This window comes from Leptodactylus fuscus, chromosome 8 (genome assembly GCF_031893055.1).
Source record: "Leptodactylus fuscus isolate aLepFus1 chromosome 8, aLepFus1.hap2, whole genome shotgun sequence".
Lineage (NCBI taxonomy): Eukaryota > Metazoa > Chordata > Amphibia > Anura > Leptodactylidae > Leptodactylus > Leptodactylus fuscus.
In genome coordinates, this window is record NC_134272.1 from 9,494,339 (window position 1) to 9,518,500 (window position 24,162).

The 24,162-nt window shown below is 45.3% G+C and overlaps 1 protein-coding gene across 1 annotated transcript; it reads left to right on the forward strand.

The window, feature by feature from the left end:
- Positions 1 to 2,465: 2,465 nt before the first annotated feature.
- On the forward strand, positions 2,466 to 23,365 carry LOC142216691 (QRFP-like peptide receptor). The gene is made up of 2 exons (XM_075284713.1): positions 2,466 to 2,585; positions 21,919 to 23,365. Exon 2 carries the CDS (start codon positions 22,061 to 22,063, stop codon positions 23,363 to 23,365), a length of 1,305 nt encoding a protein of 434 aa, XP_075140814.1. The 5' UTR covers positions 2,466 to 2,585; positions 21,919 to 22,060.
- The last annotated feature ends 797 nt before the right edge of the window (positions 23,366 to 24,162 follow it).

Below are 24,162 nucleotides of genomic sequence, written 5' to 3' on the forward strand. Positions count from 1 at the left end.
GGAGCTGCTGCCTATAGGAGTCATCATAGGAGCTACTGCCTATAGGAGTCATCATAGGAGCTACTGCCTATAGGAGTCATCATAGGAGCTACTGCCTATAGGAGTCATCATAGGAGCTACTGCCTATAGGAGTCATCATAGGAGCTGCTGCCTATAGGAGTCATCATAGGAGCTACTGCCTATAGGAGTCATCATAGGAGCTACTGCCTATAGGAGTCATCATAGGAGCTGCTGCCTATAGGAGTCATCATAGGAGCTGCTGCCTATAGGAGTCATCATAGGAGCTGCTGCCTATAGGAGTCATCATAGGAGCTACTGCTTATAGGAGTCATCATAGGAACTGCTGCTTATAGGAGTCATCATAGGAGCCGCTGCCTATAGGAGTCATCATAGGAGCTGCTGCCTATAGGAGTCATCATAGGAGCTGCTTCCTATAGGAGTCATCATAGGAGCTGCTGCCTATAGGAGTCATCATAGGAACTGCTGCCTATAGGAGTCATCATAGGAGCTACTGCTTATAGGAGTCATCATAGGAACTGCTGCTTATAGGAGTCATCATAGGAGCTACTGCCTATAGGAGTCATCATAGGAGCTACTGCCTATAGGAGTCATCATAGGAGCTGCTGCCTATAGGAGTCATCATAGGAGCTGCTGCCTATAGGAGTCATCATAGGAGCTACTGCCTATAGGAGTCATCATAGGAGCTACTGCCTATAGGAGTCATCATAGGAGCTACTGCCTATAGGAGTCATCATAGGAGCTACTGCCTATAGGAGTCATCATAGGAGCTGCTGCCTATAGGAGTCATCATAGGAACTGCTGTTTATAGGAGTCATCATAGGAGCTGCTGCCTATAGGAGTCATCATAGGAGCTCCTGCCTATAGGAGTTATCATTGGAGCTGCTGCTTATAGGAGTCATCATAGGAGCTGCTGCCTATAGGAGTCATCATAGGAGCTGCTGCCTATAGGAGTCATCATAGGAGCTGATGCCTATAGGAGTCATCATAGGAGCTGCTGCCTATAGGAGTCATCATAGGAGCTGCTGCCTATAGGAGTCATCATAGGAACTGCTGCCTATAGGAGTCATCATAGGAGCTGCTGCCTATAGGAGTCATCATAGGAGCTCCTGCCTATAGGAGTCATCATAAGAGCTGCTGCCTATAGGAGTCATCATAGGAGCTACTGCTTATAGGAGTCATCATAGGAACTGCTGCTTATAGGAGTCATCATAGGAGCTACTGCCAATAAGAGTCATCATAGGAGCTGCTGCCTATAGGAGTCATCATAGGAGCTGCTTCCTATAGGAGTCATCATAGGAGCTGCTGCCTATAGGAGTCATCATAGGAACTGCTGCCTATAGGAGTCATCATAGGAGCTGCTGCCTATAGGAGTCATCATAGGAGCTGCTGCCTATAGGAGTCATCATAGGAGCTGCTGCCTATAGGGGTCATCATAGGAGCTGCTGCCTATAGGAGTCATCATAGGAGCTGCTGCCTATAGGAGTCATCATAGGAGCTGCTTCCTATAGGAGTCATCATAGGAGCTGCTGCCTATAGGAGTCATCATAAGAGCTGCTGCCTATAGGAGTCATCATAGGAGCTGCTGCCTATAGGAGTCATCATAGGAGCTGCTGCCTATAGGAGTCATCATAGGAGCTGCTGCCTATAGGAGTCATCATAGGAGCTGCTGCCTATAGGAGTCATCATAGGAGCTGCTGCCTATAGGAGTCATCATAGGAGCTGCTTCCTATAGGAGTCATCATAGGAGCTGCTGCCTATAGGAGTCATCATAAGAGCTGCTGCCTATAGGAGTCATCATAGGAGCTGCTGCCTATAGGAGTCATCATAGGAGCTGCTGCCTATAGGAGTCATCATAGGAGCTGCTGCCTATAGGAGTCATCATAGGAGCTGCTGCCTATAGGAGTCATCATAGGAGCTGCTGCCTATAGGAGTCATCATAGGAGCTGCTGCCTATAGGAGTCATCATAGGAGCTACTGCTTATAGGAGTCATCATAGGAACTGCTGCTTATAGGAGTCATCATAGGAGCTGCTGCCTATAGGAGTCATCATAGGAGCTGCTGCCTATAGGGGTCATCATAGGAGCTGCTGCCTATAGGAGTCATCATAGGAGCTGCTGCCTATAGGAGTCATCATAGGAGCTGCTGCCTATAGGAGCTGGCTGCGCTGCACATTCCTCCAGCCAGGAGAGGCAATTTTTGATTCTAACCATGAAATCTTCACTTTGCTGCTCTGGATGACACTAGAAAGCAGCAGGAACAAGCTCTGTATGGACAAGCTCTTACTTTTCCCAGCACAGGGGGAGAGATGAGGGATTACAGACATAGATCCAGGCAGCAGCAACTTACCTGCAGAGACATAGCAGTGAAGCTGGATGGGAATGTTTTATTGGAGAAGAGAATTTGCACAAGGAGAGTTCCAGCAGAGAATCCTGACGTGAAGCAGGGGATGTATACAGCAGGGTATGTCTATGTATTACTGGATATAGCGGAGTATACAGGGCTGCACCAGGGAGCTCGGTGAATCGTCCATGCACGGTGGTGACAGGTCCTTATTTCTGCAGCAGGTAAGTCTTATTCTTTGCAAAACTTACGGTTTGATTTGGGATTTCATGACATTATATATTGGAGGTTCTCGCTGTAGGGAAGGAGGTTTCAGCACCATGGACAGAGCCCAGACCATTCACTTCTATTATATAGGAAGATCCTGTTTTTCTGGACTCTACTCTGATTTTAAGGATTTACGATCCTTTAGGGAACATTCACACCTGCGTCATTTCACCCGTTCTTATGCTCCATTGTAGGACCAGAAAAATGCATCTGATGTGTGCCATGATGGACAGGGATCCATTGACTTTAATGGGGTCAGTCGGGTATCCATTAATCTTCCCTGATATCACCAAACCAAAAAGTTGGGCTTTCAGGACTTTTTCATTCGGACTCTGCCCCGAACGTGGATGGATCGTGAGGGACCCCCCATTGACTATAACGGGGTTCATCGGGTATCTGTTAATTTTTTCCAGACAAAGAAGTGATCTTATAGGACTTATCAGGACGGACTCAGTGGTGAAGGTGTCTTTGTCTGTAGGACATGTCAGTGTATAGGTCAAGCAGTGGAAGGAGGCTAATAGGGTGCACTAGGAAGGTGGAGTGCAATGTGAGGTCCTGTAGGGGGCGCCATCCACCTAAGGTCAGCCCAGGCAGAGAAGTCTATCGTCTTGTCCTGTAGGGTACTGTCTTAGTAGTGCGGTCTACTATTACTTGGCTGATTTTCTTTTGCACACTCTCCAGCTATGGGATATCTATCTTTCTAGATATAGGATCCCAGAACTATAGACCCTGTGTCATGCAATGCTCTTACAGTAAGGAATCCTTTGGTATGATACTCTGTCTTGGTGCTACATTGATAATGTGTAAGATATTGTATGTGTATATGGCTAAAACAATATGTGGGATATTGTCTGGGTTAACCCCTCAAAGACCCATCTATATAATTCACACATAGCCTGGAGAAGTTCTCAGGTCGGGAGATATTTCAGATGACTTCAGGGTTTCTGTAGACTTCATGTCATTCATTACATTGCCGTGTTCTGGATTGTTATCCAGGACTGTTGAAAAATTGTAGGAGATCTCTGGTTCACAGATAGGGATATGGACAGATTCAGATTTCTGCTCTGAAGGACATGATAGCATAATAATAATACCAGTGATCACCCAACAAATCTAATGGAAAATAAATAGTCCGATGCAGAATGACCTGTACGGTGTACATCGCTGTGCAAAAGTTTTAGGCAAATATAGGGGAAGATGCAGCATAATCAGAAATTTCATTTTGTCACTTACTGAAATGAATTGAATGAAAAAATAGAAATGCCAATCTCATCAATATTCAGTGACTTTTGCCCTTTGGGGGGAGGAGACCTGGAAGTGACAATCCGGCCCCAACAGATATAGCCCTGATCTCATCATCATCATCCAGTCTGTCTGGGATACCATGAAAAGACAATGTCACCAGAACCAGCATATCACCCCAGCCCTGCAGATAGATAGGTTACTGTCACCAGACCCAGCATATCCCCCCAGCCCTGCAGATAGATAGGTTACTGTCACCAGACCCAGCATATCACCCCAGCCCTGCAGATAGATAGGTTACTGTCACCAGACCCAGCATATCACCCCAGCCCTGCAGATAGATAGGTTACTGTCACCAGACCCAGCATATCACCCCAGCCCTGCAGATAGATAGGTTACTGTCACCAGACCCAGCATATCACCCCAGCCCTGCAGATAGATAGGTTACTGTCACCAGAACCAGCATATCACCCCAGCCCTGCAGATAGATAGGTTACTGTCACCAGAACCAGCATATCCCCCCAGCCCTGCAGATAGATAGGTTACTGTCACCAGAACCAGCATATCACCCCAGCCCTGCAGATAGATAGGTTACTGTCACCAGAACCAGCATATCACCCCAGCCCTGCAGATAGATAGGTTACTGTCACCAGAACCAGCATATCACCCCAGCCCTGCAGATAGATAGGTTACTGTCACCAGACCCAGCATATCACCCCAGTCCTGCAGATAGATAGGTTAGTGTCACCAGACCCAGCATATCACCCCAGCCCTGCAGATAGATAGGTTACTGTCACCAGACCCAGCATATCACCCCAGCCCTGCAGATAGATAGGTTACTGTCACCAGAACCAGCATATCACCCCAGCCCTGCAGATAGATAGGTTACTGTCACCAGAACCAGCATATCACCCCAGCCCTGCAGATAGATAGGTTACTGTCACCAGACCCAGCATATCACCCCAGTCCTGCAGATAGATAGGTTACTGTCACCAGATCCAACATATCACCCCAGCCCTGCAGATAGATAGGTTACTGTCACCATGATCACCTGAATCAAATAGTTGTTTCCCCTTGTGAATCATTGCCTCCTTTGCCAAGATATTTCTGTCTTTATAAGTATGCAAATTAGCTCTTTGAGCAACAAGGGCATTGTCATTGCTCCAAAGAGATAATCTACATTGCTGGAGTGATATGCTGGTCCTGGTGACAGTAACCTATCTATCTGCAGGGCTGGGGTGATATGCTGGTTCTGGTGACAGTAACCTATCTATCTGCAGGACTGGGGTGATATGCTGGTTCTGGTGACAGTAACCTATCTATCTGCAGGACTGGGGTGATATGCTGGGTCTGGTGACAGTAACCTATCTATCTGCAGGGCTGGGGTGATATGCTGGTCCTGGTGACAGTAACCTATCTATCTGCAGGGCTGGGGTGATATGCTGGTCCTGGTGACAGTAACCTATCTATCTGCAGGGCTGGGGTGATATGCTGGTTCTGGTGACAGTAACCTATCTATCTGCAGGGCTGGGGTGATATGCTGGGTCTGGTGACAGTAACCTATCTATCTGCAGGGCTGGGGTGATATGCTGGTCCTGGTGACAGTAACCTATCTATCTGCAGGGCTGGGGTGATATGCTGGTCCTGGTGACAGTAACCTATCTATCTGCAGGGCTGGGGTGATATGCTGGGTCTGGTGACAGTAACCTATCTATCTGCAGGGCTGGGGTGATATGCTGGTCCTGGTGACAGTAACCTATCTATCTGCAGGGCTGGGGTGATATTCTGGGTCTGGTGACAGTAACCTATCTATCTGCAGGGCTGGGGTGATATGCTGGGTCTGGTGACAGTAACCTATCTATCTGCAGGGCTGGGGTGATATGCTGGGTCTGGTGACAGTAACCTATCTATCTGCAGGGCTGGGGTGATATGCTGGTTCTGGTGACACTAACCTATCTGCAGGGCTGGGGTGATATGCTGGTTCTGGTGACAGTAACCTATCTATCTGCAGGGCTGGGGTGATATGCTGGTTCTGGTGACACTAACCTATCTGCAGGGCTGGGGTGATATGCTGGTTCTGGTGACAGTAACCTATCTATCTGCAGGGCTGGGGTGATATGCTGCGTCTGGTGACAGTAACCTATCTATCTGCAGGGCTGGGGTGATATGCTGGGACTGGTGACAGTAACCTATCTATCTGCAGGACTGGGGTGATATGCTGGGACTGGTGACAGTAACCTATCTATCTGCAGGACTGGGGTGATATGCTGGTTCTGGTGACAGTAACCTATCTATCTGCAGGGCTGGGGTGATATGCTTGGTCTGGTGACAGTAACCTATCTATCTGCAGGGCTGGGGTGATATGCTGGTTCTGGTGACACTAACCTATCTATCTGCAGGGCTGGGGTGATATGCTGGGTCTGATGACACTAACCTATCTATCTGCAGGGCTGGGGTGATATGCTGGTTCTGGTGACACTAACCTATCTATCTGCAGGGCTGGGGTGATATGCTGGTTCTGGTGACAGTAACCTATCTATCTGCAGGACTGGGGTGATATGCTGGTTCTGGTGACAGTAACCTATCTATCTGAAGGGCTGGGGTGATATGCTGGTTCTGGTGATAGTAACCTATCTATCTGCAGGGCTCGGGTGATATACTGGTTCTGGTGACAGTAACCTATCTATCTGCAGGGCTGGGGTGATATGCTGGTTCTGGTGACAGTAACCTATCTATCTGCAGGGCTGGGGTGATATGCTGGTTCTGGTGACAGTAACCTATCTATCTGCAGGGCTGGGGTGATATGCTGGTTCTGGTGACAGTAACCTATCTATCTGCAGGGCTGGGGTGATTTCCATCAGTGATGTGTAATTCTTCATTCTTCCTGTAGAGGTGCTGTAGCAGGATTGGACACTTGTTGCCAGTCACTCCCTGGAGATTGCGCTGACCTGGAATCTGCTTCTTATCAAAAAGAGTCTTTTCAAAATGGACAAACCCTTTATTGGGATTATGCCTCAAAAAATGGCTAGAGGGTGTGACCACTGAGATCCTCACACATCCTGAGAACAGGCGGTATTTTACCCCTGAGCGCAGATGATTGTAGCATATTGGATGCTGAATTGATTGCTCAGGAACGGTGGGGGCTAGAGAAAAAATTCCAACTGTGCCAAAATCAATGGAGCCGCACCTAAATGATGCAAAGAGATTGAGTTGGTGGAGGTGGAGTTCACACCACCAGATTATTGCCTCTTCGTGCGTATTTTTAAGCACTTATCTCATACTGATCATTTTGCATTGGTTACTGTATTTCTTGCTATTTTTTCCTCGCGTCTTAGTAATACAGCCAACACCTTCCTATAACTTGCTCACACTTCGGACTCTCAAAGAACAAATCTGCCTGGAAATGTGTTGTATGTTTAGTCATCCCGAAGGAGACGTTGCGTGGCGCCTCTAATCCTCCCCACTATGGATTCATGATAAAAGAGGGCAATTTTACTTCTTGATATATGATGGTTTCTTTAACGTAATTTGCATTAGCGCAGCCAGGCGGATACGAATACATTTTAGGTACATCACACATACTCTAAATTATGGATGAATCACTCGGTGCGGCGCTGCCCAAAGGCATCTTGTGATAGAGGAATCAACATTAGTCAACGCCATTAATGCCTCATTATGATGTGCTGTGACGGATTGTTAGAGCGGGACGCCAGCAAAGGGTTAACGCTGACGATATAGACCGGTTTAATGATACGTGCGAATCCCTCTCGATAACACGACTCATTAATAACTCATCTTATGCGTCGCACTGTATGATTGAGATTTAATAGGAAGTTACATTGGCCCTAATGAAGTATTCGCTGACGGGGAAGAGATTGGGATCTTGGTAGTGATACGGCGGTGCCTCTGGCAGGGATAGTGTTAATCGTATATGATAAGTGAGCAGAATCCTTCCAGCTTTATAGAGCAGAGCCCTTATAGTATATAGTACTCTGGTATACGCAGCACAGATCTGAATTTGCTTTGTTTTTATTGACTGCACATATAAAGAATCCAGGGTTGTATTGTGTAGAAGTTCAGCCTTGAAACAGAACATATAAATCTAAAGGTAACTTAGCGCTCATGTCATCGCAACGAATGGGAACGGAGATTTATTGTCACTTTAGTTCCCACTCACTTAATAAAATGTAAAGATATTGTTCCCTTTGACCTCAATGGCCATAAATAGACACCGTATACGGCGATATATACTGTGATATAGTCATAATGGAAGGAATGGCCTGACCTGACCAATGGCAAGTTACCTGGTGTGTATATAGTCCAAACAGTCCATGGAGCGGAGCAGAGGAAGACGTAGGAGGGTTGTAACTAGTACTATCTATCATCTATCTATCTATCTATCTATCTATCTATCTATCTATCTCCTATCTATCTATCTATCTCCTATCTATCTATCTATCTATCTATCTATCATCTATCTATCTATCTATCTATCTATCTATCTATCTATCTCCTATCTATCTATCTATCTATCTATCTATCTATCTATCTCCTATCTATCTATCTATCTATCTATCTATCTCCTATCTATCTATCTATCTATCTATCTATCTCCTATCTATCTATCTATCTATCTATCTATCTATCTATCTATCTATCTATCATCTATCTATCTATCTATCTATCTCCTATTGTCACGGAGCAAAGGTATACGTCTTCCTCCGGATGGTCTTTTGAATCAACAGGGACGCAAGAGGTCGGGAGACAACAGCAATTTATTGTAATCCACAAAGTTAGTAGCCGGCGGCGGTCACATCAACCGTAATAACAATAAGTCCACAGAAGTCACAATCCAATGATAGCTTTGGTTCCTTGGTCCTGTAACTAAATTCTGGCTCTCTGCAGAGCTGTGCACAGGCCGGCTAACACATACTAACTGCTAGCTATATACTATATACTAAACTGTTACACCTATACCTGGGGGTGGGAAGGGCTGAGCCACAGATCCTTCCCCCCTCACCTATGCCAAGGAGAGCAGACTCCCTGTCTACTATGGACAATGCACCATCCAACATCTTCTTGGAGACACTGATCAGATTATCTCCACCCATTGTCCTCACTGGTCCTCACTAGTTAGAGGTATTTGCATACAATGTGCTAACACACTAGACCCGAATCAGCCAACTACACACTGATGTTTACAACAGGTTAGAGAATACATTCCACATGAAATATATATTACACATTGCCTATAGTATAGACTCTAACCATCCCGTGACACCTATCTATCTATCTATCTATCTATCATCTATCTATCTATCTATCTATCTATCTATCTCCAATCTATCTTTCTATCTATCTATCTATCTATCTATCTATCTATCTATCTCCTATCTATCTATCTATCTATCTATCTATCTATCTATCTATCTCCTATCTATCTATTTATCTATCTATCTCCTATCTATCTATCTATCTCCTATCTATCTATCTATCTATCTATCTATCTATCTCCTATCTATCTATCTATCTATCTATCTATCTATCTATCTATCTATCTATCTCCTATCTATCATCTCCTATCTATCTATCTATCTATCTATCTATCTATCTATCTATCTCCTATCTATCTATCTATCTATCTATCTATCTATCTCCTATCTATCTATCTATCTCCTATCTATCTATCTATCTATCTATCTATCTATCTATCATCTATCTATCTATCTATCTATCTATCTATCTATCTATCTATCTATCTCTCATATCTATCTATCTATCTATCTATCTAATCTATCTATCTATCTATCTATCTAATCTATCTATCTCCTATCTATCTATCTCCTATCTATCTATCTATCTATCTATCTATCTATCTATCTATCTCCTATCTATCTATCTATCTATCTATCTATCTCCTATCTATCTATCTATCTATCTATCTATCTATCTATCTCCTATCTATCTATCTATCTATCTATCTATCATCTATCTATCTATCTATCTATCTATCTATCTCTCATATCTATCTATCTATCTATCTATCTATCTATCTATCTATCTATCTCCTATCTATCTATCTATCTATCTATCTATCTATCTCCTATCTATCTATCTATCTATCTATCTATCTATCTATCTATCTCCTATCTATCTATCTATCTATCTATCTATCTATCTATCTATCTATCTATCTATCTATAAGGTACAGGTATGTACTATGTATGTATATGGCACACAGCTTGGACCCCCTGCACAGTTTACACATCCACATTCCATCTGTATATTTTAGCACCATTTACATTCCCCTTTCCTTCAGTCCACCCTGAAGATTTGTTCACAACATATCTGTGCACACAAGCTTCCCATCATTGCCATATAATACTTAACTATATGCTGACCAGTTGCAACTTTTGCCACTAAATGGTTGCATTTCTCCTTTCTGACAGTGGCAGGCTGTGTATCATTAATCTTCTCACTCCAGTGCAGCAGAGGGCAGGGGGAATACATTTATGATGCACGTATTTCCAAATATCAAAAGAAACCAGAAAGGAGATTAAATAAGTTTGCCTAGCACTAGTGTGTTGAGGCTGACCTATGGTCCCCTTTGGCTTCTGGGCCCTGTTGCACGTTCAACCACTGTAAGCCATATACCTCCTTTGGCTGTATACCTCATCTGCAGGAGTATCTGAGTATTGGACCCCCAGTGATAGTGATGGCCTATTCTGTATACCTGCCTTCAGGTCCTGGACAAGCCCTTTAAGCTACCAGAAGTGGTGGCAAGAAGCAGCTCTTGGTCTTCAGAAATCCTCTACAATACCGGACATTGCCCATGGACAACTAAAAATAGGATTGACTTTTATCTTCGGTAACCTCATTAACCTCTCCGAAGGAGAATGAAAGAAGACGTTGGCTGAGCTGTTCAGGTCACCGCAGGCCGCGTCTTTAAGACACCGCAGACTGTAACTCTAATAAAGCTAATATATTTCAGAGGTGACTTTTTCTCCGAGGAACCTTTTCTGTTGCATTTTTTATAACATTTTAATAGGACTTGGTAAAACTTTATAGCAAAATGCAGCAAAAATGATTCCTCGGGGTTTCGGCTAGCCTTTAGCCACATATCCCTGAGTATAACTCGCAACGTTTATGAGGGAACATTTCGCAGATTATTACGGTGGTAAAACATAAAAGTATAGCAGAGATGGTTCTGTGGTCGATGACCTGGTCGTAGGGTCACAGTCACACTCGGCATCTATGGGAGACAGGACCGGGCTCAGAAATACAAACTTACTCGTCGCGGCCTGTGGAGGGGGAGGGGCCGGGGTCGCGGGGATGAGGGGAGGGATAGCCGGGGTCATGGAGGTGGGGGTAGGGATGGCCGATGTCGCGGTTGTGGGGGGAGGGGAGGCCAGGGTCTCGGGGGGGGGGGGCCGTGGTCGTGGGGGGGGGGGTAAAGGGGAGGCCAGGGTCGCGGCGGCCGCAGGGCAATAGGGGGGGGGCGCACTTCAGGTGTGTTGCGCAGGTGGGAAGGGGCTGCGGACGAAGTCGCGGGTATTGCTAGTGAACACATAGGGGGAGATTTACAAAGAATGGCGTTTTCGACATATCTCGTGAGTTGGCAGGGAGTGCCTCATTTATCTGTAGGTACACGGCTCCTCGGGCATGGCCTACACTGAGGCCTGTGCTGAAATCTACGCCAATCCATACAGTAGACTGGCGTAAATGATCATACCCCTAGCAGGGCGCAGTGGCCTCACACGCACCAAACCCCCTTTTAGGAAAGTAGCAAGTGCCACGATAGGCCACGATAGAAACCCCAAACATAGACCGGGCTCAGGTGTGAACCTAGTCTTACCTGTTATTGATGATCTGTCCTCAGGATCGGTCATCAAAAAGAGTTCAGGTGTTGGACCCCTGCTGATCAGCTGTTCGAAGGGAGACCAAGCGCTGCGGCCCCTTCACTATGTACATATTTTAAAGGACCATGCGATGTTATTCCAGTCGCATGCTATACAAGTGAACATGTGCTATGTAAATAATGACGGGATCGCGGTCACGCGCGCACACCATGAACATTTTTGGACATTTTTCTCTCGTAGAATATATTTTGCACAACGTAATCCCTAAACATGGAGTGAACACAGTGGCAATGTATATGGATTATACAAAAGGCGTCACGTTTCCGATTATTTCCTTTCATGAGCGAAGATTTCTTACAACTACAAACACATCACTTATCTCCGGCCCTCAGAATTGGATAGAGTAAAGTTACTTGAGCTGAAAGGTAAGATCTTAAGGGCTCTCGTTTTAGGGAAATTGCTTTGGCTTATTCTTCTAAAAGATGAAATTACTGAAGACGCTTCTGATCATTTGGTCTTTGCGGAAAGTGTTCTTTAGAGATATGGAGGCGAGGAAGGGGCACGGAGTGAGGGGCCAAAAACAGAGTTCTGAGGGTGTTTTACTACTGCAAAAATACCGATAAGGAGAACCAAAAAGTTGGATGTTTCTGGATCTTGATGCGACAAACATGACTGGCAAATGATGATATAAGGACACGTTACATCTCAAGCCATATTATGGAGGTATTCTTCCCCACTATGAGGTACCATACAGCGATACTGTATATGGAGTGTTCACCGCTTTGTAACATAAACCCATATATACCCTATGTGGACAGCACAGGCTCTGCCATGTACATGAGGCTTTAGTAGAAGGGGAAGTCAAAAAGTAAGGGCTCACGGATGCGTCTGTCATGTATCTGTTTTTAGAATAATGATAGTCATTGGGTGCACCCATTCCCATACCCATTCTCATACCCATTCCCATACCCATACTCATAATCATTCCCATACCTATGTCTTTTCCCATACCTATTTCTGTTCCCATATCCATACTCATACCCATACCTATTTCTGTTCCCATACCTATATCTGTTTCCATACCCATACTCATACCCATACCTATGTCTGTTCCCATACCCATACTCATACCCATACCTATTTCTGTTCCCATACCTATATCTGTTTCCATACCCATACTCATACCCATACCTATGTCTGTTCCCATACCCATACTCATACCCATACCTATTTCTGTTCCCATACCTATATCTGTTTCCATACCCATACTCATACCCATACCTATGTCTGTTCCCATACCCATACTCATACCCATACCTATTTCTGTTCCCATACCTATATCTGTTTCCATACCCATACTCATACCCATACCTATGTCTGTTCCCATACCCATACTCATACCCATACCTATTTCTGTTCCCATACCTATATGTTTCCATACCCATACTCATACCCATACCTATGTCTGTTCCCATACCCATACTAATACCCATACCTATTTCTGTTCCCATACCTATATCTGTTTCCATACCCATACTCATACCCATACCTATGTCTGTTCCCATACCCATACTCATACCCATACCTATTTCTGTTCCCATACCTATATCTGTTTCCATACCCATACTCATATCCATACCCATACTCATAATCTTTCCCATACCTACAGTATATCTGGGGGGTTTCTTAAACTAAAGCTATGATAACATGTCTGAACACATCTGTCCAGATCCATCTGAAAGCCCGACTTTTTCCTGCCGATTTTAGTTAAAAAAAATGGACACCCAACAGACCCTATTATAGTGAAAGGGGTCCCTCGGGATTCTTTTGTGTTTGCTATTTTTGGGGTCCATTATTCTAACAAATAGGACAGATCCCATTTCTGTCCATTTTTTCTGGCCTGATGGACCCAATGTTACAAAATTACCCCTAGGTAATAGGCCATCGTACCCTTCTAATGTAGGTGTCTTCTTCTGACTAATATTGGGCATATGGATAGAGTCTGAGCCCACAGAGGATCCTCTAGGTCAGGGGTAGGGAACCTTCGGCTCTCCAGCTGCTGTGAAACTACAACTCCCAGCATGCTCCATTCACTTCCATGAGAGTTCCAAGAACAACAGAGCCAGTATGCATGCTGGGAGTTGTAGTTTTACCACAGCTGGCGTGCCAAAGGTTGCTGACCCTTGCAATATAATTCCATGGCTCCATTTTTTTAACATTTAGGATTTTTTTGCCTAATGTATCTGTTTTATTTCCTTTTTTTAAATAAATAAAAAAAAAAAAAAAAAAAAGACCATTAAAAACCTGAAGACAAACTAATGCAAAACAGATATTACAAGTGGATGAAAATGATGTAACACACTGATGGAAAACGGACGGTTTCATCAGTTTTTTAGTGTTTTTCCAGTGGTCGTGTTCTCGAGGCCTGAAGCGCCCCGCTTTTACTTTTTATATACAGAGGTTTTATTGAATTTTTACTCATCTACTAAACACCTATTTAGTGTATTTTTCGGCATGATCGGCTTCTTTATTGAAGCGCTTGCTAAAGCGGTCAGCCAAGGAATTAGATCCCTGCTGGGGAAAAAGATTGCATCCCATTGCATCCCGCTCGCACAGCCCTTTACTGACTTTTGTGATGTTGTCTGAAAGTGTAAACCTCCAATGTATTGCTGAATATCAGATGGTGCCGAGTCAGGGCTGTAGGCTCGATGCTTCACAGTCTCCAAGTACAAACTATCCAAGTAATTCATATTGTCAGCAACCACGCGGAGGGCATTGTCATACACCAGCAACAACGCGGAAGCCATTGTCATACAGAAGTAACACACCCGAGGGCAACAATTATTTCATTCATCATTTACACTAATATATCTGTCATCAAGTTCACAGCACCTCTTGTGTATACAGTGAGTAGCGCGGCCTCACACTTGGACTATATACTACTACACGTTCATGATGAATTCAGCAGCGCCCAGACCGTACAGATCAGATCGCTAGTGGCTGCCATTGCCCCCCCCCCCCCCCCTCTCCTGCTCCCGAGATCTCAGTCTGTGCAATTACTGCCTTGTTTACTTAGGCAGGTTCTTGGCGTATTACTAGTTTGCACTAGCTCACTCACTTCCTCTAGGTTGTGTGAGTTTGCACTTGCGACTTGGGAACTTCGTTCTGCGACTTGGGAACTTCGTTCTCCTTCCTTATCTTAGCTTCTGGTGAGGTTTGCATCTGTGAGTGCCTGTGTCCAGCTGGGTAAGTGGCATCTGATTTGACTTTCTACCTTGTCAGGTTCTGACCTTTGGTTCTTTCACTAGAAGTGTATACCTTAATTCACCGCTGTGCTGCGGGTGAGTTTAGTTTTGTATATGCGTATTACTTGGCAATCGAATTATTGTTTGTCAGTCTCAGTATGTGAGAGCCCGGGACTGTGTGTCTGACACTGTGATCTGTAGTACGGGGGCACCACAAGGTCCAGTTCTTGCCCCTTTTCTCTTTACACTGTACGCTGCTGACTTTAGGCACAACTCATCCAGCTGTTACATACAGAAGTACTCCGATGACTCTGCTATAGTAGACGTTATCACTGATGGTGACGATAGGGAATACAGAGACTTAAACCGGGACTTTGTAGAATGGTGCCAGCAGAACCAGCTCAGGATTAATGCTGGGAAGACCAAGGAGATGGTGGTGGACTTCAGTAAGCAGAGGAGTGTTCCAATCCCGGTGGAGATCCAAGGGACATGTATTGAGATAGTCAGGACCTATAAGTATCTGAGCGTGATCCTCAACAATAAACTAGACTGGGCTGATCACCTGGAGGCGCTGCACAGAAAGGGCCACAGCAGACTCTACCTGCTCAGGAGGCTGAGGGCCTTCGGAGTCCAGGGGCCACTGTTTAGGGCCTTTTTCAACTCTGTGGTTGCTTCAGCCATCTTTTCCGGTGTGGCCTGCTGGGGGAGCAGTATATCAACCAGGGACAGAAATTGACTTGACAGGCTGATCAGGAGGGCCAGCTCTGTCCTGGGGATCCCCCTGGACCCAGTACAGGTGGTGGGTGACAGAAGGATACTGTCCATGGTGACCTCCATGCGGGAGAACAACTCCCACCCCATGTATGGGACCCTGATGGGACTTGGCAGCACTGTAAGTGACCGTCTGCTTCACCCCAAGTGTGAGAAGGAGCTATCGGAGGTCCTTCCTCTCAACCTCTGTTCCTTAGCTACTACAGACTCCTAGTATATCTTCTCTTCTCAGCATATGTGTATCTACTTCCATAATATATTACAGTTTTTATTATCCTGTACCTGTACTATTATGCTGCTGTAACATACTGAAATTTCCCCACTGTGGGACTATTAAAGGATTATCTTATCTTATCTTAAAGCTGTTGTATTTCTTCAGATGTCTTCATCCACTACCCCGCCTGGTGTTCACAGGGGTAGGAAGGGTCCATCCAAAAGAAAGCACTGGGAGTGTTTGGGATGCAAAATTCCCCTTCCTGATGGCCTTGGTTTTTAAGCCCTTCTTAAAGAGGACCTTTCACCATATCTGGGCACATGCAGTGTTATATACTGCTGGAAAGCTGACAGTGCGCTGAATTCAGCACACTATTGGCTTTCCCGATCCGTGCCCGGTGTAAAGCGCTATTGGTCCCGGTACCGTAGCGCTTTAGTGTCAGAAGGGCGTTTCTGACTGTTAGCCAGGAACGTCCTTCTGCCTCGCGGCGCCTATCGCGCTGTACAGTGGAGCGGGGAGGAACGCCCCCTCCCTCTGCTCACACAGCTCGTCCATAGGCGAGTATTATAAGGAGAGGGAGGGGGCGTTCCTCCCTGCTCCACAGTACAGCGCGATAGGCGCCGCGAGGCAGAAGGACGTTCCTGGCTAACAGTCAGAAACGCCCTTCTGACACTAAAGCGCTACGGTACCGGGACCAATAGCGCTTTACACCGGGCACGGATCGGGAAAGCCGACAGTGCGCTGAATAAGAAGCTGTGGCCAAACTTTTGGTCTGTACTATATGTCAGATACTTTAGGTCTACATCCTCCAAAGGCTCAAATGGAGGACCACATAGAGAAGATAGGACTGTCCCCAAGTCCCACTGTTGTGCTGGGGCAGCCACTGCAGGCCTAATTCTTGTATCTCCTTTCAGAAATACACTTATTACTAAGTGCTGCGATGACCGCCTCCCCAGAAAGGCGGAAAGGGCGGCCACATGAACCTTTAGAGTGGTGGGAGATAGCCCTTTATCTAGGCCATCCTGAAGAAAGTCCAAGATCACCGATACCGGGGGATCAATGGAACTGAAATTATGGTCTCGACACCAATCCTTGAAGATTTTGCCAATTCTTCTGTAACTTTTATTGGTGGACTCAACCCTACTTTGAAGAACCTAGAATATAAGACAGATTTCAATAGTTTCACACTTTTTTTGTTAAGTATATAATTCCACATGTGTTAATTCATAGTTTTGATGCCTTCAGTGTGAATCTACAATTTTGATAGTCATGAAAATATAGAATACTCTTTGAATGAGAAGGTGTGTCCAAAGTTTTGGTCTGTACTGTACAAGACGGCTTTTCTCCTTGTCGTTACACTGGCTAAGAGGGTTGGCGAGCTGCAGGTTCGCTTTCTTCCAACCTTCAGACCAAAGGTACCATCGGTGGAGAATATGTCCCAGTTGGTGGTCTTACCATCATTTTTTCCATATCCTTCCTCTCCAGAGGAGAAGAAATTGCACAAGCTGGATGTAGCACATTTTCTACAGATTTACGTAGACCGTTCCAGAGCTTTTAGAAGATCCGAACATCTTCTAGTAAATTCAAGCGGCAGACAGAAGGGGCTGAAGGCCTCAAAAGTTTCCATTGGCCGCTGGATTAAAGAGACCATCAAGATAGAGTTTGAGATTCAAGGGGAACCTCCTCAGTCCTTTCTAAAGGCACATTCCACCAGAGCCATCTCCTGGGCAGAGAGTAGAGCCCTTCCGCTAGAACAGATTTGTGCGGCAGCCGCCTGGTCTTCTCATCTGATGTTCGTGCGACATTACAGATTGTCATCCCGTACTACTGAAGCCACCGCCTTTGGGCGGACGTTCTGGAAGCTGTTAGATGAGTGGACCCTCCCTAGGGGTATTACTTGTCAAATCCCCATATGTTGTGCTGCTGTTGTGGACGTAAGGGAATGGTGGATTATGTAGATAATTTTGTTTTTTCTTAGTCCTAACAGCAGCACAAGCTTTCCCTAGCTAAAATTATATATCACATTACTTGTTAAAAACACGCAAGGGGGAGGGCTCTAGGTCTTCTTATAGGCAGCTAGACTGCACTTTTTTATGCTAATTAAAAATTCTGCCTGTCCTATTAGCACACAGGGGCAGAAAATACCCCGTATGTTGTGCTGCTGTTAGGACTAAGGAAAAACAGATTATCTACATAATCCACCATTACTCTGACCATGAAATGGGTTAGGTGGAAAAATACAAAGTTTATTGAGGCGGATAAGCCAAATACAAATGCAAACCTAACAAAAGAGGCAATGGAGGGGGCGGCATATATATTATAAAGCAGGCAGGCAATGCACTGAGAAACCTTATTTCCCAAAGACCCATATACCGCCCATATATCTGTAATAGCTGTTGACTAACTGATATTTCTCCAAACTGCTCCCCCATATATGTGCACGCTCATCCCATTGAGTCTCCCCGTAGAACAAAATCATTGACCGTAGCCCATTCATTCTTTCCCCTGACATCTGCTGTTGGTAGAAAGCTTAGATTCCCCCATACACAATCCCCAATCTAAATGGGCCAATATTCTTCCTATGTGTATGGCCACTTAAATAATCTTATCAATAGAATAGGAGACAAGTTGTAGATTGATGGAACACCAACCGCTGGTATCCCCAATGATCATGAGAACTAAGCGGTGCCCAACTAAACAACCCTGTTCTCTGCATGGCTGGGGTCCAAGCAAACAGACCCCCCCACACATACACTAATTTGCAGTCTATCCCTTACCCTGTGGAGAGGAGATAAGTTGATTTTTGGAGGTAAACCTTGCCAGATCAAGGTTGCAGGAAGCCCTTGGACATAGACTTGGCTATAACAGGGTCACCATTCTACTGGTGCCATTCAGTAGAAACCATTATCCGCTAATCTCAAATTCCAAAAGTCATCCTCGCAGAAGAGCTCCAGAAACGGATGCCCAAATAAGTTTTTACTTTTCTGGACTTTTTTCTGGGATGTCTTAGTTAACTGACAACTGATGATTGGATAACATAGTTGTATAAAACAGCAGCCATGGTGGTTGGCGGGCTAGACCCCTGGACAATTGCCCTCTTTGCCCTCCCTATACTTAGGCCCTTCACTTTGTATAGAGGTGAGCTAGTGAATTCATCAGGGTGCAAGGGGTTACTTCCTCAAAACATTGAATCTCCAAGTAATGAGTGCAGAGCTGGATCACCTTGAATTTTATGGGCAAAGAGTCGTATGAATTATTCAAGTGTCCAAAAAACAGGATGACGCAAGCAGAATGGTAAACAGGTCTGAGGTGCAGCGGGTCAAGAAGGTAACAACAATTTCCTAATTATCGTATCCCTATGATACGGACTAGATTGACCCGGAACTCATTAATATGTAGAAGCCTCCTCAGTGGACCAATCCCCGAATGTTACCTGTGAAAGTGAGAATTTATTTCATGCGCTTAGATCCGACACACAAAAATGTCATGTTCTTTTTTTGTCCTATACTGATATATTGCAAGTGTTGCATTTCTAGAGTTCAACTGTACTGAGATGTGAGAGATGCCCGGTGTCAGACTCAGGGTCCTTGGCCCACAAGATAAAATTATTCTGGGACCCACCACCCAACAGCCCCATAGGACCCTTCTAATGTGGGTGTCTTCTGCTGACTATTATTGGGTATCGGGTTAGAGCCTGAGCCCACCGGAGGATCCTCTGGTACTTTGGGGGATGCAGTATATCCATTTATATCTGCCCTATAGCAGACTGCCTCTCTATACTGCACTGTCTTGTTGTAGATTCTCATCCTGGCATGATAAAGCGTAAGCAAATAATACAGCTTCAATATGGAGGCAAACAAACCAGTGAAACATTGTTATTTCTGATGGAGAAACTTGAAGGGTTATTCCCATCACTGCTCCCAATTCCTGACCCCTAGGGCAGGTCTTAGGGGAACAGGCGGACAGAGCTGCTCTGTGCTCTTTCCGTATCCCCATGGTCTTGCAGAAACAGTGTAGCGGTACATCGTGATGCAAAATAGCGTTGGGGTAACCCAGTGATGTTACATCATTGCAACAAGTCAACGACTCCGAGGTCATTTGGACATCTCTAAGACTAGAACAGGCCAGAAGACCATTCCCGGAGACCAGGGAAGGTGAGTAACTGTTTATTATGTTTAATCACCTCCCCTGGGCTTCCTCTATTTATACCGTGGGGTCTGAAGAGAATGGTTAGTGGGTAGCAAACTCCAAATTTTTGGAAAATTTGTATGCCCCTGCCCAAACCCCTAATCCAGTCACCAGGACTGTACCAGTTTAATGATGTTTTTAACCTTCATAAAACAGTTGTTATTTTTTCCAAATGTTAAATAAAGATTGTTACATTTCCATTTGGTGCAGGTCTCGCACCTCTTGCAGTTTTGATGGGTGGCACCAAATACCAATGAGACCCAGTAAGTGGTCTGAGCAGCTGAGTCACCGGATACGGCAGTCACGTGATGATGGGCGACTATGGGTAGCCATAAAGGTGGCGGCCCCGTCTGTAGGGCGGGATGTTCATTCCGCAGCCATAAGATGGAGCAGTACATTAAGGATGTGGAACATCAGCCCTGTCTCTCTCTGATTTCCTAATGAATTGTGAAGCTTCATTACATTCGCTGATAGAGAAGTGTCCAGAAAGTTAATTAAGTCTTCATGGAGTAAATTGGAGCAGCTGCAACTTTTTTTTTTTTTCTTGCCCCCATCAGTCCATTAATTACATCTTGTGTATAGGAATTCTATATGTCCTGTCTCTGCGGACGGCTGGGTCTTCTGTATGTAACACCTTAGTGCACGGCTGTCCCTCAGACCTGGGGAAAGCCCATCAATAAATATTGATATATCATTTATCCATAGAGAATCATCCGAAACATATATAGATACTTAGTACTTACTTATTATTATATTATTACTAGCATTTGCCCATGACTTTGTCCGCGTGTCGTTGTTGGGGACGACCCGCCTGCGCCTGCATCTTCCCGCTGTCCACCCCAAACCCATCTCCCGTGGGACACTGTAAACTCCTCTCTCATGGGCCCTCTCCCCGGGACCCCTCCAGGCCACCCAAAGCCGTCTTGTGCTCCCCTTTCTCCCGTGCACCCCCCAAACCCCTCCCCCGCGCCTCCTTTGGCCCGCAACCCCAGACGCCCCCCTGGCCCTCCAAACCCCTCTCTGTGCACCCTACTCCCGCACGCCCCCATGGCTCCTTAAACGCCTCTCCTGCGCCCCCACGGTTGGCCCCCCACCCTACAGTCTTCCAGGGTACTTACACAGCCAGCACACACAATACATTTGTCGTGCCCCGCAGAGCTAGGCCGCATCGCTCCGTAGCTGGGAGTATGTGCCATCTTCTCAGGGGCGCAGACTGTCCACATTTGATTGACTTGTCAGGCCCCGCACAGCCATGCGGCATGGCAGCGTCGCTACGGAGCTGCAAGTAGCCACCATTTTCTCCGACTCGCACTTTGTCCAGCGGCCTGCCCACAGAATGCCACGAACGTATTGGGGCTCGCACATTGTCCACCAGCCTGCCCACAGACTGCCGTGAACCTATCGGTGCCCGGCTGAAGGACCTGGGATGACATCATCTCAGGTCCTTCAGCTGAGCCAGAGCATACGTTCGCCGCTAGCGCTCGGGATTTCAGGACATTGTGCGGCATATCAAGTAGCCTATGTTTCCTTCCCGATTACCATCTACGTATGTGTCAAAGCTCAGCCAAATCCGTTCAGCCATTTGGCCGTGATTGAGGAACAAACTTTATAATATTAGTAGGATTATTATTCTTATTATTATTATACTTCTTATATTGATTTCACCATTACTTAGCTCACGTTTTCATGTTTTAATAAGATCAGATATACAATACCTTCTTCATCAGAAATATCATCGATTAATCCATATTTATTGCATTCTCTCTTTCAGACTTGGACGTCTTCATTCACATCATGCAAACACAATATACAGCGGCTGAAGAGAGCAGAATAGCAGGAGGCGATGCCAAGTTCTCCCAATTAAATCGTGAGCTAAAATTATCAACGTCCTGTTCACCCGCCTAAAGGAAGCAATGAATTCCTCCGCACACACTCCCATGTACAACTATTCCCTTCTAGACTTCACCATAAAGGGCAATCTGTCCATGAACATCTTTGGAAATGACAGTAAGGAACTGAACGTGGAGGAGCTGGAGAAAATGATCTTCTTCTTTGCCCAGGAACCTGTGACTATCAGTCTGACCGCCATGTACATCCTCTCTTTCGTCGTGGGTATCATCGGCAATATCATGTCTATTAAAGTGCTGACTAGGAAACGTACCGGCAGGACCTCCAGTTTGAGCGCCACCAGAAGTTTACTTATCAATTTGGCCATCTGTGACCTCATGGTGGTCTGCGTGTGTATGCCCATCACGGTCGGCAACTTGATCTACAAGGCCTGGGTCTATGGGGACTTCCTCTGTAGGGCAGTGCCCTTTATCCAAGCTGTATCAGTTTCGGCAAGTGTGCTCAGTCTTACGGTCATCAGCGTTAATAGGTATTATAGTGTCCATAATCCACTCAATGCTCGATCCTTCTTCACCCAGAAGAAAATCTATGGCACAATTGTTGTGGTTTGGTTCATCTCCTCCAGTATCTGCTTACCTCTAATATTTATGAATAAGAGAGATGAGATCGATATAGGGCCGGGACCAGGATACCCTTTAATAATGTCGATCTGTACGGAGATCTGGCCCGATGTCAAGTTCAAACAGGCCTACAACTTCCTCCTCTTTTGCTCTTTGTATTGCTTACCCGTCCTATTCAATTTAGTCATTTGCTTCTTCACCATACGTAAATTATGGAGCTCCTCGGGAAACTTCAAAGACTGCGACTCCAAGAATCAGTCTTTACCAGCCTCTCGACTAAAGATAAGGAAGAAGATTGCCAAAATGGTGGTGGCCTTGGTGTCCCTTTTTGCCGTTTCTTGGCTTCCGGTGTACTTGATGGACATTTGGATCGATTTTAGTATCCCTAAACCATCTCAAGAAGCTACGCCGTCGCCTTGGATTCTTCAGTTGAGGCCCTTTGCTCAGTGGTTGGGATTGACAAACTCTAGTCTTAATCCAATATGTTATTGCTTTGTTGGTGACCTGTATCGGTCAGCCAAACACATGAAGAGTATGTACCACAACAGGATGGTTTCCCTCTTCAGCTTCTCATTTTCGGATGGATCTCCGTCATCCATACCTAAGCTGTTGTCCTACAAGAACTCTTTGCGTTCAACCAAAAGGTCCAAACTAAAGTACCCATTATCGATGGAGGATAAATGTGAAAACTGCTACCCTGGCATCAGTGTGAGCGAAACACCGGATACAAGCAGCCACTCTTTATCCTAGGGCACGGTCTTATCGAACTGGGAGGGCCAACCATCATTCACTTTGTAAAGATAGATTGTATAATGGGTTCCACTAATGACGGCCATTTGCATTATAGATCCAAGAACGGCAATTGTGACATCTCATCACCAATCCATTGGCTTCTTCTGCTATTGTATTTCAATTATTGTGACTAATTTACCTAGACAACAACTCTAAGTAGACATCTTAATAAGACGCCCGGAGTTCAAGACTGGTCGAAGGAACATATGGAACTATATCAAAGAAAGTTACCGATTAAGATGCAAATGGTTTGATATTGAGGCAAGGCTAGGGCGTTGGTAGGCCAAACCACCGACTCCAACTTCCATAGCCTGAATCCGACTCCTTCATATATGGCTGACAGCTATGCTGATCGGAAAAAATAATGGTGGAATTCCTAAGACAAGAAATATATCACAGTCTAATTGTATAATATAATTTATAATAAGGAATCAATTTATTTTGAAGGTAGCTTTTTCCAACTCCGACTCAAAACTGGCCCCGACTCTGACTCCACTCCACTCCACGGACTCCACGGTCCTGAATAGTAGAGTGAATGGCAAACATAGTAGAACAGGGGTCAGCAACCTTCGGCTCTCCAGCTGCTATGAAACTACAACTCCCAACATGCTCCATTCACTTCCATGGGAGTTCCAAGAACAGCAGAGCAAGTGTGCATGCTGGGAGTTGTAGTTTTGCAACAGCTGGAGTGCCGAAGGTTCCCTACCACTGTAGTAGACAGTCTAGACTATTGGTATAACATATGCATTGTAGGC

Coding starts and splice junctions, on each gene's coding strand:
- LOC142216691 (XM_075284713.1), top strand. CDS start 22,061: ATGAATTCCTCCGCACACACTCCCATGTACAACTATTCCCTTCTAGAC.